Source organism: Papaver somniferum, chromosome 10, assembly GCF_003573695.1.
Source record: "Papaver somniferum cultivar HN1 chromosome 10, ASM357369v1, whole genome shotgun sequence".
NCBI classification, from domain to species: Eukaryota; Viridiplantae; Streptophyta; class Magnoliopsida; order Ranunculales; family Papaveraceae; genus Papaver; species Papaver somniferum.
Genome location: NC_039367.1, coordinates 99,716,563 through 99,734,099, shown reverse-complemented (window position 1 = coordinate 99,734,099; position 17,537 = coordinate 99,716,563). Strand labels below are relative to the sequence as shown.

Below are 17,537 nucleotides of genomic sequence, written 5' to 3'. Positions count from 1 at the left end.
AGGTAATTGAGTGTGAGCATCAATTACATGAGGTTTTATTAGATTTGGATCAATAGTAGCTATAGGTGAATTGGACACAGACAACTTATAAGTCAAAGAAGGAAACATAGTCTCATTGAAAGAGACATGTATGGAAATGTAAACCCTTCCAGTGATTGGATCAACGCACCTATAGCCCTTATGGATTGAAGAGTAACCAATGAAAATGCACATTTGACTCCTTGGCTCAAGTTTGTTAGAAGTGTAAGTTCTAAGCCAAGGAAAGAAAGTACAACCAAATACTCTAAGAAAAGAGTAATCTGATTTTGAGTGAAAAAGCATTTCAAAAGGAGAGACAAAATACAGAGCAGCAGCTGGTAATCTATTTATCAAGAAATTTGTTGCTTGAAATGCTTCTACCCAGGATGAATGAGATGGATTTGATTGAATTAACAGAGTCCTACCTAGATCAACAAAATGTAAATGCTTAAACTCTTGCACTCCATTTTGTTCAGGAGTGTGAGGGAAGCTGAACTGATGTGAAATACCAGAAGAAGATAGTAGAGAGTCAATTTCATTGTGTATGAATTCACCACCACCATCTGACCTAATGCATTTGATAGTAAAATTAAAAAAAAAACCATGAGTTTGAAAGAATTAAAAATGAGCCTAAAATATGACTTTTAATTAATTCATGGGATAGATCCAACAATATTTTGTACAATCATCAATGATGTTACAGTAATATTTGAATCCACTAGCTGAAGGAACGGGACTATGTCCCCGTAGGTCCATATGCAAGAGTTGCAATGGAGTACTAGAGTGAGAAACAGAAACATAAATAGAAAAAGAAAAAGGTAGTTTATGAGATCTACCTAGAGTACATTCGTTATAAAATATGTTTTTCTGGATAATGAAATGCCAGATGTGTGACATATTCTTTGTAAAGATTGAAAAGATGGGTGACCAAGCCTCTGATGAGGCTTAGTAGAAGTGACGGTGGTGCAGGACAAAGCATGAGGAGCTAGAGTTGGAGTGGAGGTGAATTTGATATGATAAAGTCCATGGCTAGCTGGCCCTTAGAAAATTGTCCTCTATGAGTGGAGGTCCTTCATAGAGAAATCATCATATGTAAATGTATTGTTGCAATCATTACCACTTGAATTTATGCACAGAAACTAAGTTTTGAGCAGAGTTTGGAATATGTAAAATGTTAGGTAATGAAACTTTATTACCATCTAAGAATCCAGAAGTATGAGCAATAACATTTACATTCACACCTTGCCTATTAGCAGTGTTAATTTGATCTCTACTAGAATAAGAACCAATGTTATCGAGTCGACGAACCAAGGATTTTCTCCACCAATATTAGCAGCAGCAAGCATGACATGAAGATTTTGTGGAGGTTATCTTCCTTGATATGAAAAAATTCAACCTATTATTTCATTCATAAGTTGTATGTCCATACTTATTACAAATTTGACATAATGATCTATCAGTGTTGACGGATTGTGGTTTGGGAAATGAAGTTGGTGTAGTATGTTGAGGTGCGGGGAAGAATATTGAGGTTTAGGTTGATTATATGAAGTTTGAGAGGTACTGGTTTTATAGTTGGGATTAAAAGGTTTCTTTCCTTTGTAATTTGCATTATTACCAGTAATTGGGTTGAAATTCGCAGGTAAAGATTTATGAATAAAACTATTGTTGGTAGCATAAAAAGTTGTAGTATTAGGTAAATGTTTTTGATGTCGTGACACAACTACTTCTTCACATATCAACAAATTGTGTAATTTTACACTAGACATAGGTTCGTTTCGAGGTGCAAAAAGAGGATAAAGAATGATTCAAACCTCCTAAGATAATAACAACATGTTCTTCATCTGAAATCTTTGATCCAGCAGCTGCTAATTCATTTGAAATTTTCTTGACTTCATTCAAGAATACAGTTACAGTTCTTGAACCTTGTTTAATAGCCTGGAGTTGAGTACGTAATTATACTGTATGAGTTGTTGATGTTCTTGCAAATCTTGATTCTATGCTACTCCATAGTTCATGTGAAGTAGTTGCACCAACAAAATATGGGATAACAGCCTCAGAGATAGTGGATTGGATCCATAAAATAATTGTATGATCTTTATCACACCAAATAGCATGTTGTGGAATTTCAATTTGATTTGTACCACGACCAGGATCGAAAGGAAAAATTTGATACCATAGAGAAATGATGAAACAGATATTACTGATAATTGTTATAAAACAGTACAGACAAATAATAGGTCTTTATATCTGGAGACATGATCAGAAAGAACAGCTAATAACAGTTGTGTAATGTACGGACATAAAATGAATCTGTTTTAGAAAACAGAATAAAGAGTAACTAAAATATAAATTGTCGAATACATTATTACTCTTGTGCAAGGGGTTAGGCTAGGCGAGCCTAAAGCACCCAAGGCGTTGTGGAAAAAGAAAATAAAAAAGATAATGGTTCCCATTTTTGGCGTCTTAGGAGGAAGTACTAGTATTTTTCTCCATTTCTAAATAACAGGCTGGTTGTGTGTCGCCTAAATAATTTGCAACAAACCAGCCTATTATTTAGAAACAGAGAGTAGTTTACAACAATATGAACTTTGATTTGTTTTTGTTCTACTGCTCTTTGTATTTTGGTTATAAGGGTACGTTGGCATCCCACGTCATCCACCCTATGATGTCGTCTTCTATGCTTTCTCTGGTCATCCACTTGTCATAATTAAAGCCAAGAACAATCAAGATATCCCAATTCCACTGGTGGTTAAGAATCGACTCAAATACCAACCAAGACAGTAATGAGTACCCAAAGGACCCTTGACTTTTCATGTAAAAAAAATCCAAAATGAGTTCATGTAATTTCATGCATGTTGCCGAGAACCATGGTAGCAAAATCACAGTACATAGGCTTTTTGAGCATCTGCGTATGCTAGCTAGACAACTAGTTAAGAGAGGCTTTTCTATACAAATGACCAACAAAAATTTAAATCATTAAATCGAGGTTCGAGCAAATTTTCTTTTCTGCGTGGCGTAAATAGAGGGCCAACAAAGCTCAAAACCAACTCTATCTTTCCTAGTAAATGTCCGGACTCCTTGACCAATAACCAAGATACTACTACATGCTGCACCAAATTTTTTACAAGTGATTTGAGTTCCAAATTTGCAAATACCAGGCAAATGAAAAATAATCTCCCGTTGCTAGTTATGGCAAAGCAGAAGTAAATAAAGAAATCAAGGGCGTTTAAATTAAAACAGTGATTCAAGAAAACAAAATTAGGATGGAGAAATAAAATCCAAAATGATTTACTCACCAAAGAATTTGCACCGTATTCTCACCGAGAAATGTGAGAGGATGGGTGGGACCCACTTTTACCCCACCTTTCCCGATATACCGAACTCGTTCCGTGCAATTTCTCTAGGTGCATTCACAGTGCAAATTCTCTAGTGGGTCTAGCAAGACTAAAATAAAATTCATTGGAAATACTACCAAGACCGCTCGATGTTACCAATCATGAATCACCGCGTGGGGTTGTTTGGATAATTACATACCTGTTGTAATATAACATCACGAAGACTATTCACGGGTTTAGTAGATACATACGGTTTTGAACCCGAAATATCGAAGGATACAGAAGAGCAAATTTCAGGGAGAGAGAAGAGAGTAAGAAATAACGAAGAAGAATAAAAATGCAATCTCTGAGTTTGAAAGTTTTTAATACAGGAGGATGTGTAATGGAAAGAAGAAACTGTAATAATAATTATTATTATTATTGTAATAATAATAAAAGGAAATGTAATATAATTGTTGCTTGTTCTTCTCCTTCATCATCATCGTCGTCGTCGTCGTCTTCAGAGAAAAAAAATGGAGAAAAAAATCAAACATTGAGTGCTTATATTTCTAGTAGTCAAACTTATGCTCTTTTGAAACAGAAAATGGAAGTAGCTGCTAAATCTGAGGTGGGTTAATTTCATTTTTATAAATTCATATAATTGGTCTTCTTTTTCCTTCAAATTCGTTCATTTATTTTGTGAGGTTTTAGGGTTTCGTTTATTGCGTGAACTTTTCATAGTTAAATTCACAAATTCAATTTGTTTGATTTTTGGGTATACCTTTTGGTTTGATTGAGCCCTAATTTGTGTTATCTCATTACTTTGTCGTTTTGTAGGATTACAAGGAAGCTGCAAGGATTCGTGATTCAATGAGATCGTTCGAAGAAGAGGAGCCAGTGTTGCGTCTTCGTACATTGATGAAGGATGCAATCAAGAATGAGAAGTTTGAGGTACACAATTATTCTGACCCCTTCAGATTCCCTTGTTCCATTTCGTTTTCCTTGATATGAACTAGTAGTTTGAAGGAATTGGGATAGAGTCAAGAAACGTTATTTCTTGATTTAGCTTTCAATTTCAATTGAATTCTTGTTGGAGATTGTAAAACCGTAATAAGCTGCATCTCATTTTGCTGTCCTTGTTTGCTTTCCAGGACGCGGCTAGATACAGAGACGAACTTAAGCTGATAGCACCATATTCGCTCCTTAAATGTTCAAGTGATACAACAACCCTGGTAAGAATGAACGATCACATTTTCGTATAACATTGCTTGTTTCCTTAACTGCAGCTTAATTTCTTCATATCAGCGTTTTACTTATGTTACACTTACAGCATGTTCGTTTCAAGGAATTGGATGCTAGGTAATCCAATTCCTAGGGAATGCACCCAATTCCTTGAACCGAACGGGGCAAATGAACTCTTTGTAATTAAGAATTTTAATTCCTAGGAATCCAATTCCCTCCAAAATAGTAGGTTTACATTGCATTGGTCCAACAGTGCAATGGAATTGGATTCCGGGGTAAAAAACAAAGATGATTAAATTACCTCAACCGATCATGAATTTTTAGGATTTGAATCCAATTCCTTGGATCCAATTCCAAGAATTGGATAACCCCCATAATTGAATTCTTAGGTTTCCAATACTCCCAACCGAACGAGCTGTTAGTTCATAAACTTGATTCTTTAATTAATCAGTAATAAAGATTAAAAGTTGTTCTCTTGCAGTATGTTGAAAGGATTTAAAGTTTTAATGTAATTCTTCGATGATTTGTTTAGGGGGTCAGAGTTCAAGTCAGGAGTGTGTACATCGAAAGCCGAAGTCGACCTTCTAAAGGACAGTACTTTTATGCGTATCGAATAAGAATAACCAATAACTCGGAAAGACCTGTTCAACTTCTTAGAAGACATTGGGTAATAACCGATGGCAATGGGAAGGTTGAAAATGTTTGGTGAGTTCTCCTGGTTCATTTCATTTGACATATTTTTCTCTTTTACCACTTCTTTATCTTTCTGGTTAACGAATTAGGCAATGTAAATAAATGCTTTTAGTATTTCTTATTTTCTTCATTTTCTTTTTCCTTTTGGTAGGGGAATTGGTGTAATAGGAGAACAACCCGTTATTCTTCCTAATACTGGTTTTGAATACTCATCGGCATGTCCGTTAAGCACTCCTAGTGGTCGAATGGTAAGATGAGATGTTGTGTCTCTTTAAATATATTTTATCACGAAAAATCTTGATTCATGCTAAAGAACCTGAAAACTACAAACATCCTTGAGCAGAACTTTGTTATCTATTAGTTAGTTCCCTTTGATCTTGTAATAATGATTAGTAAATGGTTTTTGCTCTAAGTTTGAAGGGATTGGTGTGAGAAGATACTATCACCAACCTTTGTAATTCTGTATAAATTTGTTGTTTTATACTTTTCAACTGTCGTAAAATGCAGGAAGGTGAATTTGAGATGAAGCATACTGACAAACTAGGTTCCCCCTCATTCAATGTGGCAATTGCTCCTTTTTCTCTCTGCATTATCGGAGAAGAGTCTGATACCATGTAAACAGAAAGTTGAAGCTTCTTTTGAAGATACCTAGTGTAAGCATAAATTTGTAATAATGTCAGGGTTTTTTCTTTCTTTTTTTTTTTTGCAAGTTTGAAGGGCCTCCTTTAATCATGTATGATAATGGTGAAAATATCGTTTTAAGAAGTTTTTGTTTTTCTTCTTATTCTTCTTTCGTAATATGGACCACATTAGTTTGGGGTTCGTGGGGAAGAAAGTTTTGTTTGATGAAGTAAATAGATAACAATGTAAGCTTTTGTTGTTAAATGTAATTTATACATACTTTTACTGGAATGTTTTGGTTTTATTCTAACTAATCAATCCTTACTCTGGAAACAAATTAGAGAAGTATGCAATTTTAGTTCGTTTGGTCAACTAGTTAGTTGCTACTTTTAAGTTAAACAACACAACATCACAATATAATTTTAAGAGATGGTTACCATGACTCTTCCATGGTCTAAATGAGGTCCCTGCATCACGAAAGCAACTCAACGAGATGTTCTACATTGGTTCTGCGTATACCTGACCTCCTAGGTGGTGATTGTCTTTGACCCGCAAGGAAAAAAGGGCTGCCATGCGGGAGCCGCTTCCACACATGGATAGCATTTCCCTTAGGAAACCTTCTCAGAACCTTGGTGTGAATTCTTGTGACCCAAGAAAACGTTGCTGGCGAATGAGGTGTGCTATGGAAATGAAAACTGTACAAACAGGGTGTATAGCGTGTACAGGTGGGAAGGTGACTTTTTAGTCTCTCTCTGCAGAGATCAGGTGGAAGTTATTCAAATACTAATAAAGACAAAGAAATTCTATATAGAAGGTTGGCAAACACCTTCTTCAGTGGTGCAGAAGAAGGACCAAAACGTTACGTGCCAGAAGTGGTGCAGCGACTACCTAAGAATTTCTAAACTAGGCTAGGAAATAAGTAGTTATTTTCAGATGATGCAAGAAGCATTATCTTGTTTTAGGGAGAGCTATAAACTTCACACTTCTAACATGCATATACATCCAAAGGTACTGATAAAACTACCAAACTTGTACTCTATATATAACTAGTCACTCTCTTTTCTTCACTTTCTCCATATGCCTAAAGCTGCCTAGATAACTCTAGTTAATGGTTATCTTTCATCAATTCTGCTTTTAAAATCACCATGAAAGGTACTCTCTATCTCTCTCTCTTAACTTCAAGTACTGTTGAATGGAATATTTCAGTGAAAAGTAAAAGTTAGGTTTTTCATTCAGACTAAATCCCATTTTTACTAGGGACATATTTCTTCGGTTTAATATATACACCCTTAGCCTTTAGGTACCTGTGTTTTGTGATATCTCACTTGTTTTCGAATCATTTTTCTTCCCTTTTTTGTCATTTGGAACTAGAAATTTGGGGTATGTTATATGTACCCTTGATGACAGTACTCTTTGACTGCAACAATCGATTATAGAGTGGCAGAGAATCGGTCTCGTCTCTACGTCTCAATTCATATGTTTTCGTATGAAATATAAAAACATGATTATAAGAGATATCATCTCTTTTTTTTTTCTTTTTTTTTGTGTGGAATAATAAACTTTATGGTTTGTCATGAGTAAATCACAATGCAAGTTGAATTAGTGTCGCCTACCTTTTAAGTTATCTAATTGATCGAAACACTTTTTATAAGATTTTGATGTAGATTAGAAAATCCTAAATGGGTTTGGTTTCATACGACATAATAATCTCTCTAATTTAAAAAGATAAATTATCTACTCAACTCAGTTTATCCACTTTTTGCCATAATCTTAATATATATTGCTTAAGGGGTTCCATTGTTTTTGCATGTCATCTTGATTGCTTAAGGGCTGGGCTGTCTATTGTTTATGCTTTTGTCATGCTTTTTAAGTCGATTGCAACTAGATAAGCAACACAATTAACGCTTCCTCTTTTTGATGTACTGTTGAATAATGAGTGTTTTTTTGACCCATGCAGCAGTATAGTGTGGGTGCGTCATGCTTTACAAGCAACACACAACCAATAGTAACTGGAATAGTAAATAAATAAATAAAACTACCGTGTGTTTAGGTAATAGTAATGGACTACTACATACTATTAAGAGAGACCATTCTTGTTTCTTCTCATATAAGTATGTATATTTTCCAGAGTCTTGTTTTGAATCGAGTTGAAAGATTTCTATGAGATATGTTTTGCACCTTTTAAAACAATATTCATCCCAGATTAATTTTGTATACCGTATTGGATCTTTTTCTAGTCTTTCCGGCCGTATGATCTAACCATCCAACAAAACATATTTTTCTAGCTAGACTGAGAGCCTTCCTCACTGGATAATGTAAATGGTATATGGGGTAACTGAAATGCAACATATCTAGTTTAACAGTTCCTAATGATATTAAACACCAACCTTGACGAATATTGTGTGAAGATAATCATCTAATACGGCAAGTAAAGAAGAAACAAAAATTAATATCAAACTGTCTCGGCATTGTTCATTTTGCATGAAGACTAAGAAAGATAGGTTAGAAGCTACACTAAGGTTGGATTATGATATTGATAAGGGGCAATAAAATTAACTGCTCAACTAATTTTTGTTAATCATTCGACGCGCACTATTATTTATCCCACCTTAGCGTATACTGTTGTATACTGCGTTAAAAGGTTCAATTTGTTTTCATCATCTTGATTGCTTCAGTGCAGAGCTTTTACTAGTTTACTTTATTGTCGTGATAATCATATTTTTGGAATTGAACAATTAGACTTGACACCTAATTAAGACCTCTTATAAAAGGAAAAAACCCACCAAATTTAAAATTCTGTTGTTAAATAGTAACGGATTCGTTGGTCAATTTACCACTGGGGGGTGGTCATGCTAAGTCATGCTTTTATAAGCAAGAAAATAGTTTGTCAAATCAAATAGTAGTAGTACAAATGCAAACTGAGACACACACATAAAAGAAGACATATTATGTCGGAGTAGTAACCACTTACGATCCTTTCTTTCCCTTCCTAGACGATTTAGAGAAGATCTTAATTTTTTTGCGTCTGTATCCCAAAATTGGCGTTCGAGGGAGGAAACAGACCCTAGCTATTATTAGTGAACACACTACACTAGAAAGCTAAATTCTAACATTATTAGGTGAATAATAAACATTGCATAGTGTGCCCTCGACCGGTCGCTAAGCCTAAGCCATGATGGTAGTGGCCACACGGTCGACTGGACTCGGTAGTCGGTAAATAGCAGTTCCATTTCCACACACATCATGCTTCAAAACAAAAAACAAAACAATATTCCATTCCAGCCACACTACTGATTGGTGAATATGAGCATCGTTATGGTGTGTGGGGTCCCCCAGTCCCAATATGGATGGCGGTGATGCATATCTTGCTGTTACACTTGATTGACGTGTTGAAAATCCAGAGCTATCCCTTACGCGTAAATCCCTACGGAGACGTAATCTCCATATTCCCACAAGAGAGACAGACGGACAACATAAATAAAATTCTGAGTTCATTTCAAAAAAAATAAAAATTAAAACGTAGAATCTGAAGAACACATTATTATAATATTCTCTCTGTTTCTCCTCCGATATCCCAGTGTGGGTTATTCTCCATCACTTGCTCTCTCTCTCTAGCTGCCTCTGCCTCTACACTAGACGTTGTACTTCTTCACTTTTCAAGGGAGCTTCTTTAACTGTTCCGGTTAATATTCTTTAGATCATCTATTGTATTGACAAAGTAGCTTATTCTCAAAGCATAACCACATAAACCCACCCATCTCTAGAAGTCTCACTTTATTATTGAGATTATCTAAAGCATTTGAAGCAAAGCATCTTCAACACACCACTCCTCTTCATCACTATTATCTCTTCTTCTCCTCCTGCTCCTCCTTCTTCTTCTCTGCTTTTGCCTTGTAAGTATCTAACTTTTCTTTGCTTAGAATTAAACTTTTTTCATTTTCTATTTTTTAGTACAAAAAAGAAAAACAAAACTCATCCAAAGTAAAGAATCTCTCTCTCTGTATGGTTTTGCTCTCATTAATGAACAATCCAATGTTGTTATGTACCCGTCTTTGTTTTGGACACAACAACTTAATCATCCTTAAATGTATTCTGTTATTTCTTTTTTAGTAGTAAAAAACCCATCCTGAATTTAGTCATTTTCATTAAATACTGGTATTCAACAGCATAAATGAGCCTTAAATTGTGTATTTAGTTCTGGGATTTCTCTGAGGGTTTTATCAGAGGTATTTGAGAATTGGGTTTTTATTATTCATTAGACTTCTTTCTTGCCTTAGTTGTCTCTCAAAGAGGAGTAAATCAACCCATTTGTATGAAAATTTCATTCTACAATGAAAAGTATGTTAAACTCGATGAATTGGTTAACAGGAACAAGACTATCTTGGCAGCCAGTCATGACTGCAGATACAGCGGTACCGGTTTATTGGTTAAATTGGAGGGTTTTACTATGTGGAATTTGGATCTCATTTGCAATGGTAATAGCATCATATTTGATTTGGAAGTACGAAGGTTCAAATAGTTCAAGACCTGATAGAGTTAGAGTTGAAACCCAACAAGGAGATTCAGGGGCTTTGTATGAAGATGAAGGTTGGCGGCCGTGTTTGAAAGATCTTCATCCTGCTTGGTTGATGGCTTTTAGGGTTATTGGCTTTGTTGTTCTATTGGCATTGCTTGTTGCTAATGTTGTTGTTGATGGAGGTGGCATATTCTACTTTTATACTCAGTAAGTTAACCACGTTTCCTTGCATTCATTTTAATTCCTAATTGATTGGGAACAATTTTTATGTCCATTGTAACATTGCATTTCTCTTTCGGTTTCATCCTCTCATTGTATTCCTAGTTGTCTAGTTCTATTTAGATGGTGGTTCCTATATTGTGGCCATTGTGAAGTCGATAGAAAGCAAAAGCTTTACTAGGTAGTCAAAAATCTGAAAATGTCGCATACCAATGTTGCTTCCGTTTACTTTGGGGTATGCGCTCAACTTTGAGATGATGAAGTTCTTAACATTTTTTTTATAATCGGTTTTGTGCAGGTGGACATTTACACTGGTTACCGTTTACTTTGGGGTATACACTTGACTTGTGATTTCTGTTCAAAATTCTATTCTTTTTAAAAGGAAAATCATGTAGGTTTTGTTTTAGATGACGACTTTGCTATGTGTACCTCTCTCTTTGGGTTTAACTTTTTCTTCTGTGGATTGTATCGTAGCTTGGTTCTGTTCTCTCTGTTAATGGATGTTACGAGTATCGTAACAGAGTTGGTGGTGATCATGTGGAGTTAGATGCAGAGCGAGGCAACTATGTTGCTCCCAGACATGCAGAGAACGTAAGTGGAAGCAATACAATGAAAAGTTCCGTTCTCCACGAGCACCATTCTGATCGAAAACCTGCTGGAATTTTGGTGTATGCTTTTCAAATTATTCTTCAGGTAAAATCCATTCCTAAGTATGATGTTTTCACATAGATCAGGGGAGCTTAGCGCAAAAGATGAACCCCTTTAATTGGCAAAACATGATTTGTATTGGCCATTTATTTTTATACTTTGCAGATGAGTGCAGGAGCCGTAATGCTCACTGATGCCGTCTTTTGGTTCATCATTGTTCCTTTTCTTACCATCAAAGACTACAAACTGAATTTTGTAAGTATCATATTTTCTAATTAAACAACTTAATCCAACCATTTAGTTTCACTTCATGATATGAATCTTAGACCTGTTGAATGTTGTTATTTTACGATGCAGTTGTTGGTTAGTATGCATTCAATCAATGCTGTTTTTCTCCTTGCTGATGCGGCTTTGAACAGCTTGGTAATTTTCAACACTGACATACTTTAACCTATTAAATTAAGTTGTATACTTGTACTTGGCATAATGAAAATTGATAATTTTTCTGTGTTACAGCAATTCCCATGGTTTCGGTTCGCATACTTCATCTTGTGGACAGCGATATACGTCATTTTTCAATGGGTCATTCATGCTTGCATATCACTTTGGTTATAATTCCATCCTTTAATCTCTTCCACACTTTAGAAAACAATATAATATTCAGTTTCCCTAATAATAATTGTTTTATTTGTATAGGTGGCCATACCCCTTTCTCGACTTATCATCCTCCTATGCTCCATTATGGTACATAAATCCACCACCTTGCTGAACTAACCAGAATCATTTCAGTATCACTCATACAAAGTTGGCTTATATGGCTTTGCTTACAATTTGAAAAAGATGCTAATTTTATTTGCAATTTTAATATCTATAGGTATTTAGCTGTTGGACTGATGCATATCCCCTGCTACGGGGTCTTTGTACTAATACTAAGGATGAAGCACTTCTTGTGGTCAAAATGGTTCCCAGAATCTTATCACATTGAGAAGTAAAATGAGGTACGAGAAGCTCCAAACATTTTCACGACAACAAAAGAAGAGCCCCGAAACTGAATACTGACAGCATGATAACAAAAGAAGAGACCCAAAGGTGAAAAAAGAGAAACAATGAGGATCAATGGATTATTCAAAGCTACATTACTGACCATACAGAAAAAAGTACAGATTTTTTTTCCTTTTTTTTTCTTCAGGAATACTAGATAGTTTTATTTGATGCAATAACACTCATTTTGTTAAATTTATACTTTTCCCCGAGGGTGAAGAATTGCAGTAAATAGATAAGTTTGGAAAAGAAATCTTAGAATCTTCACTCTTCATATGGCTTATACAATGAAATTCTACTGTGAATTTACTTCTAAAAAAAAGCATGGTTAGATGAGGTTCCTGTTTATGCTTGATGGGATTTTTACAGGAACATCCACCATGGATGACATTAGCGAGAACACTTTTCTACCCGATTTTGGCAATACTAATGAAACGAAAGTGCATAGGTTGGTATCAGTAAGCATCTTTATCCATGCTTCTTGAAAACCGAGTAAAGTAAGAACTGTTGCAGTCAGAGTAAAAATCTGTAATGGTGAATATCTTGATTCCTTTCCCCACAATGACCCCATATTAGATTCACCCAGATAAACCCTAGAAAAGTTTATCCATCTCCTGCATACTTTAATTATTTTTTTTGAATTGTTAAGTATAACAATCTTTCTCACTTTAACCATCTTGGACCGGACAGAATCCCATAATATCTATTCTGTAACAGCCATGCAGTATTCATGCTGGTGATATTGAAGATCCTCTTCAGCTCCTAAACTTACTTTTTATCTTGTCATTAGACAGTGGAAACGTGATTATCCGACGTGTTAGTAGTAAAGTTATTCTCTGAAGAAGAATAAACCCATATAACATAAAAATTTCCCTCCATCAACTTGGAATTGCTTTGTAAAAGCCAATAGACTAGTGAGCTTTATTCCTACAGGAGCAGTACTTTTGAGTCGGATCTCACTTTAAAGTAGAAAAGGGCTTGTACCAGCGACAAAGGATTGATGAATTGCAAATTTTGAACCTCATCTTTTCGAAATCAGTCGGTTCATGTGCGCTGTCGGTAGTGTAATCGATCGCTCTGAAAAAGAAGGGTACCAACTTTGGTGCAGTTACTATCAAGCAGAGAGTGGTGGCTAACTGTGGTACCACTAATTCGAAGCAGATAGAATGTACAAATTTCAATACCCCTAATTTGAAGCAGACAGAAAGGTGGTTAAATCTGGTACTAATTAGAAGCAAACAAAAGCTTGTAATGCACAAATACCACAATTTGAACCACTTCCAGTTATACTTGCAACAACCTAAACACTAAGAGATTCTTTTGCAAAAATGATAGATAGATGACAAAGAATACAAATGTGTCATTCAAAAACAAACTATCAGATATGGAACTTTGTTAATAACCATCACGAAGGTGAGATGATCCAATTTAAGTAAATCTATTGATTGAGCTACGTTTTCTTACACAGTATTTAAGCTCCATAAGAGAAAGCACTAACATCAAACTAAGACAAACATGCAACACCTGAGCGCTGGTTTGTTACAAATTGGTGTCACGAGAAAAGAGATGCAGAAGTTTCAAAACAAGTTAATGATCAATTTGAGTAACACTTAGGGCCGTACATGTTCCCTTATAAATTGTTCAACCTGTGATATGTCCCCTGTGATACCAGATGACTCTCCAACATTCACCTTGTTGTGACACTGAGAAAATGTGAAAGTCTCTCCAGCCACACCAAGTGCATACTCAGTAGACATATCAGCAGCAGATATGGCAGTCCTAGATGCTCGCAACTTGTCTCTGTAAAATAAACAGAAATACGATCATTAAGCGATGTGGTAAAACCTTGAAAGATAAAAGTTCCAATGGCTAAAAAGAAAGGGAACCAATTAAGACAATTGAATGCTATATCCCTCATGCTGAAAGAATATCATAGAAGAGTGGAGGTATCTCGTTCCTAGAGATAAGAGTTCGAGTCTGTGGTGGGTCATCTTAGTCTATCAAGTAAAATATTTCGTATTACTGAAATTAAGCTCGTGCCTTGTTGTAAAAGGCATCAGGAATGAAGAAACACGATTCACATTTCAATGCAACTAAACCAATAAAAGATGAAAGGTATGATCTTACATTTCCTTCTCCAGTTGCTTCCTGATGAACTCCTTGGTGTGGGCAGTCACTTTGTCAGTCTTGTTGCACACTATAATCACTGGGACTTTCTTCTTCACAACAGTTGCCTTGGTCAATATTTCATACAGGTACCTGTACCAAATTAGTGAATTACAATATGTTAAAGATTCAGGTTGCAATCAAACCTAGGTACACGCACATGTATATAAAACCATAGTTTTGTAGTTAGGAAAGTACTCAGCAGCTGCACGGCAGTTTGGCAAAAAGTCCAGAGCATCGACGACAAAGATAAGACCAGCTGCTTGAGGCAAATATTCGTCAAGCTTTGGTCGAAGTCGAGAGTGTCCAGGAACATCAACTACGCGGACAGGCTTTATATTGCCTTTCTGTCAAGAAGATGAAGAAAATATGTTAGTATCCCAGATGCAACTAATTGTCTGCATATGCAACACGGTGCTCTTGCTGGAAAGAGAGATCAATGATTTCTACAGCTTCAGCATTTAGTAAATAGGAAATCCTTCATGACAGAAGAAACGGAGTAGTATGATGAGTTCAACGATCTAATAGGGGCAATGAAGTTTGACGAATGAGATATATAGATAGATGGCATGAGGCAAACCGAAAGTAAGTTTACGAAGCTCAGTCCTATATGTAGGGAGAATAATTTCTAATTTCAATTTGCGTGCAACCGTAGGCATGGGAACAACTCGGGTCTTTCATGGGAAACCTTCCAGTCTCAACTCTTTCGAGATAAGTAACATAAGTTAGTACAGATTTTATAAATCTAATTTTGTTTCTAGGGTTTTGTGTAGTTTACTCACGATGCAGGCCCAAATTTCACTTTAGTTTTGTGTTTTGAGGAGTAAGATCTTTGTGGTTCATGTGGCTCCTCTACATAGTGATTGCTGTGAGGACTATTGAGGCTTACCACCGTTCCAGCTTGTACTTCATTTTTTCATTAAAAATACTCAATTGCATGGCAATATACATAGTAATAAAGAGAGGACCATAATCTTTACGAAGTCTTAGAATCTAAGCCGTAATCTGTTACCTTAGAGGACTCAGAGTGAAGCACAAAATTTCCTTCATTTGGATCCATAGATGTAACAGTACCCTGATGTGCTGAGCCATCCCGAAGCTTGCACAATGAAAGAAATTAGCAGGCAATGTCAAACTTACATCAATTATTTTCCGCATCTTTAACGGCAGATGACATGGAAAACTTGATATTATGAATATGCAATGTAAGCAGGCAACTCATTGCTAAGTTAACACTTGACAACTTGCAACCCAGGAGATAAAAGAGGCATCTAACAACATTAGGTAATCAAAAGGTAAAATGACTGAAAAAATCTGTTACATTGATGAGATGGAACTTGTTGTTACCCACGTATAAACTCTCTAAAAGAAAGAAAAAAAAGTACTAGAAATGATGGACAAGTAGCAAATTTTCCTACAGAAGAAACAACAACAATAGACATCGTAACAGCAAGCGGTTGAGTCAAAACACTACAATGTTAAACACAGAAACTATGATACGTTTGCAAGTCATACCAAACTATAGAAGTGATTTATTTTGCACATCTTTAACAGCATATGACCTCTTGAAACTATCCATCACAGAATTTGCAATATTTGCTAAGTTAAAACTCCACAACTGGCAATCTCGGAGATAAACGAGGCACCCATGACCGAATCGCAAGAGTATCCACACAAATAGAAGAAAGAAAAAGTAAACAGATATGAATGAACAAGTAAGAAGTTTGACAAAAGAAGCCACCACACCAAACATTACAACAGCAAATGGTTGACCGAAAATACACTCCAATGTTACAGACAAATAAAAACTATGATTAGTTTATAATGGATGACCTCTTGCAGATGGAAACCTTGACATATAAATATGCAGCGTAAGTAGATTATTCACTCCTTACAAGAAAAATAAAAATGAAGTAGACTATTCAGTAGCAAGTTAAAACTTGGACAACTTGCAACTTCGTAGATAAAAGATGTATCTACTTAACATCATAAGAATAAAGGGTTGAACCAATATACAGTATATTACATACAAAAGCTACGATAAGTTTACAAGTAACTTCCAAAATGTAGAAGTTTACCTGATAAAAGAGAACAGTTTTCCCACTCCCACTTAACCCAGCAAGAACAATTGTATCAGATTTGGATCGCTTAAATAAGCCAACTGCAATAACAAAAACCCGATAATGTCCAGTCAAGCCTCTTCTCTATTCATAGAACACTTACAAAAAAGAAACAAATAAAGAGGGTAAAAAGAACTTACTTAACAAGAAAAACACAAATGTAAGTACCAAAACACCAACAGCAACATAAATCTGTTCAATAGGTAACTGGCGTAGTTGTTGTGCTGTTTTATCTATCCATTCTCGTACTACTTGGTTCCATTGTTCTATGTCCATTCTATTGTATCCCCTACAAGGGCATGATACAATCAATTTCAAACCCTAGAAATCAAAATTCCTAACGAAACGAAAAATCGCTTTAGATCTAATATAAAATATGAAATATAAAAACTATCAACAAGACCTAACAGATTAATTAATTCGATACTAGGGTTTCAAAATCGAAGGGAGGACTACACACCTTGAGAAGATTATGGGGTTTGCTTCTTTTCTTCTCGAACCAAAAATTCGTGAGAGACGTTTTTACAGTAAATTCGTTGATTTTCTAAACGATGAGAGCTTGAGAGAGTGAAATCCCAGTATTCAGGGGCCCACACTTACACGGGTGTGTTGGATTAGTAGGATTTACATGGATATTTAACACTTAAAAACACCTAGATATTCAATTAGAGCAACTAAAAAGGGCATAGAGAGTCGAATGAGGTTGCTAATTGTCTGGTCGATCAAGCCAGATCAACTAGAGCAAACTCAATTATTCTTCTTTTCCTAGTTGGTTTAAAATTCTTGTTAAAAAAGAGCCGGATGTCATGATTCTTGGAGTACTACTACTCTTTTAAGCTCATTTGTAGCTTTTACAAGAATATTGTTGGTGAATCATAAAGAAAGAAATTCAAGAATGGGCAGTAGTATGCATTGTTATGGGATTCTTGAATGTTCACA

The 17,537-nt window shown here is 35.6% G+C and overlaps 3 protein-coding genes across 5 annotated transcripts; 2 read left to right on the top strand and 1 right to left on the bottom strand.

The window, feature by feature from the left end:
- The first annotated feature begins 3,596 nt into the window (after positions 1-3,596).
- On the top strand, positions 3,597-6,179 carry LOC113317296 (polymerase delta-interacting protein 2-like). The gene is made up of 6 exons (XM_026565429.1): positions 3,597-3,960; positions 4,170-4,283; positions 4,484-4,564; positions 5,107-5,279; positions 5,419-5,515; positions 5,775-6,179. The coding sequence occupies exons 1-6, from the start codon at positions 3,691-3,693 to the stop codon at positions 5,883-5,885; spliced, it is 846 nt and encodes a 281-aa protein (XP_026421214.1). The 5' UTR covers positions 3,597-3,690; the 3' UTR covers positions 5,886-6,179.
- An 825-nt stretch (positions 6,180-7,004) lies between these two features.
- LOC113319131 lies at positions 7,005-12,586 on the top strand. 2 transcript variants are annotated; one of them, XM_026567407.1, is made up of 9 exons: positions 7,005-7,040; positions 10,257-10,611; positions 10,922-10,955; positions 11,098-11,316; positions 11,437-11,526; positions 11,629-11,694; positions 11,788-11,879; positions 11,968-12,015; positions 12,146-12,586. In XM_026567407.1, the coding sequence occupies exons 1-9, from the start codon at positions 7,034-7,036 to the stop codon at positions 12,261-12,263; spliced, it is 1,029 nt and encodes a 342-aa protein (XP_026423192.1). In that variant the 5' UTR covers positions 7,005-7,033; the 3' UTR covers positions 12,264-12,586. The 2 variants fall into 2 exon arrangements, with proteins under 2 accessions (XP_026423192.1, XP_026423193.1); XM_026567408.1 differs by lacking the exon at positions 7,005-7,040 and adding an exon at positions 9,376-9,781.
- A 1,084-nt stretch (positions 12,587-13,670) lies between these two features.
- On the bottom strand, positions 13,671-17,219 carry LOC113319419 (signal recognition particle receptor subunit beta-like). Of its 2 annotated transcripts, none has more exons than XM_026567674.1 (7): positions 17,059-17,219; positions 16,739-16,887; positions 16,557-16,639; positions 15,491-15,577; positions 14,677-14,825; positions 14,440-14,571; positions 13,671-14,112 (listed from the first exon to the last, which is right to left on the bottom strand). In XM_026567674.1, the coding sequence occupies exons 2-7, from the start codon at positions 16,872-16,874 to the stop codon at positions 13,923-13,925; spliced, it is 777 nt and encodes a 258-aa protein (XP_026423459.1). In that variant the 5' UTR covers positions 16,875-16,887; positions 17,059-17,219; the 3' UTR covers positions 13,671-13,922. The 2 variants fall into 2 exon arrangements, with proteins under 2 accessions (XP_026423459.1, XP_026423460.1); XM_026567675.1 differs by having other exon boundaries at positions 16,739-16,935; positions 17,059-17,201.
- Positions 17,220-17,537: the final 318 nt, after the last annotated feature.

Coding starts and splice junctions, on each gene's coding strand:
- LOC113319131 (XM_026567407.1), top strand. Junction 11,317..11,436: donor CTTTTCAAATTATTCTTCAG/GTAAAATCCATT, acceptor TATACTTTGCAG/ATGAGTGCAGGAGCCGTAAT. Junction 12,016..12,145: donor TCCTCCTATGCTCCATTATG/GTACATAAATCC, acceptor TAATATCTATAG/GTATTTAGCTGTTGGACTGA.
- LOC113317296 (XM_026565429.1), top strand. CDS start 3,691: ATGCAATCTCTGAGTTTGAAAGTTTTTAATACAGGAGGATGTGTAATG. Junction 4,284..4,483: donor TCAAGAATGAGAAGTTTGAG/GTACACAATTAT, acceptor TTTGCTTTCCAG/GACGCGGCTAGATACAGAGA. Junction 5,516..5,774: donor GCACTCCTAGTGGTCGAATG/GTAAGATGAGAT, acceptor CGTAAAATGCAG/GAAGGTGAATTTGAGATGAA.
- LOC113319419 (XM_026567674.1), bottom strand. CDS start 16,874: ATGGACATAGAACAATGGAACCAAGTAGTACGAGAATGGATAGATAAA. Junction 16,640..16,738: donor ATTTGTGTTTTTCTTGTTAA/GTAAGTTCTTTT, acceptor TTGTTATTGCAG/TTGGCTTATTTAAGCGATCC. Junction 14,113..14,439: donor AAGCAACTGGAGAAGGAAAT/GTAAGATCATAC, acceptor TTTATTTTACAG/AGACAAGTTGCGAGCATCTA.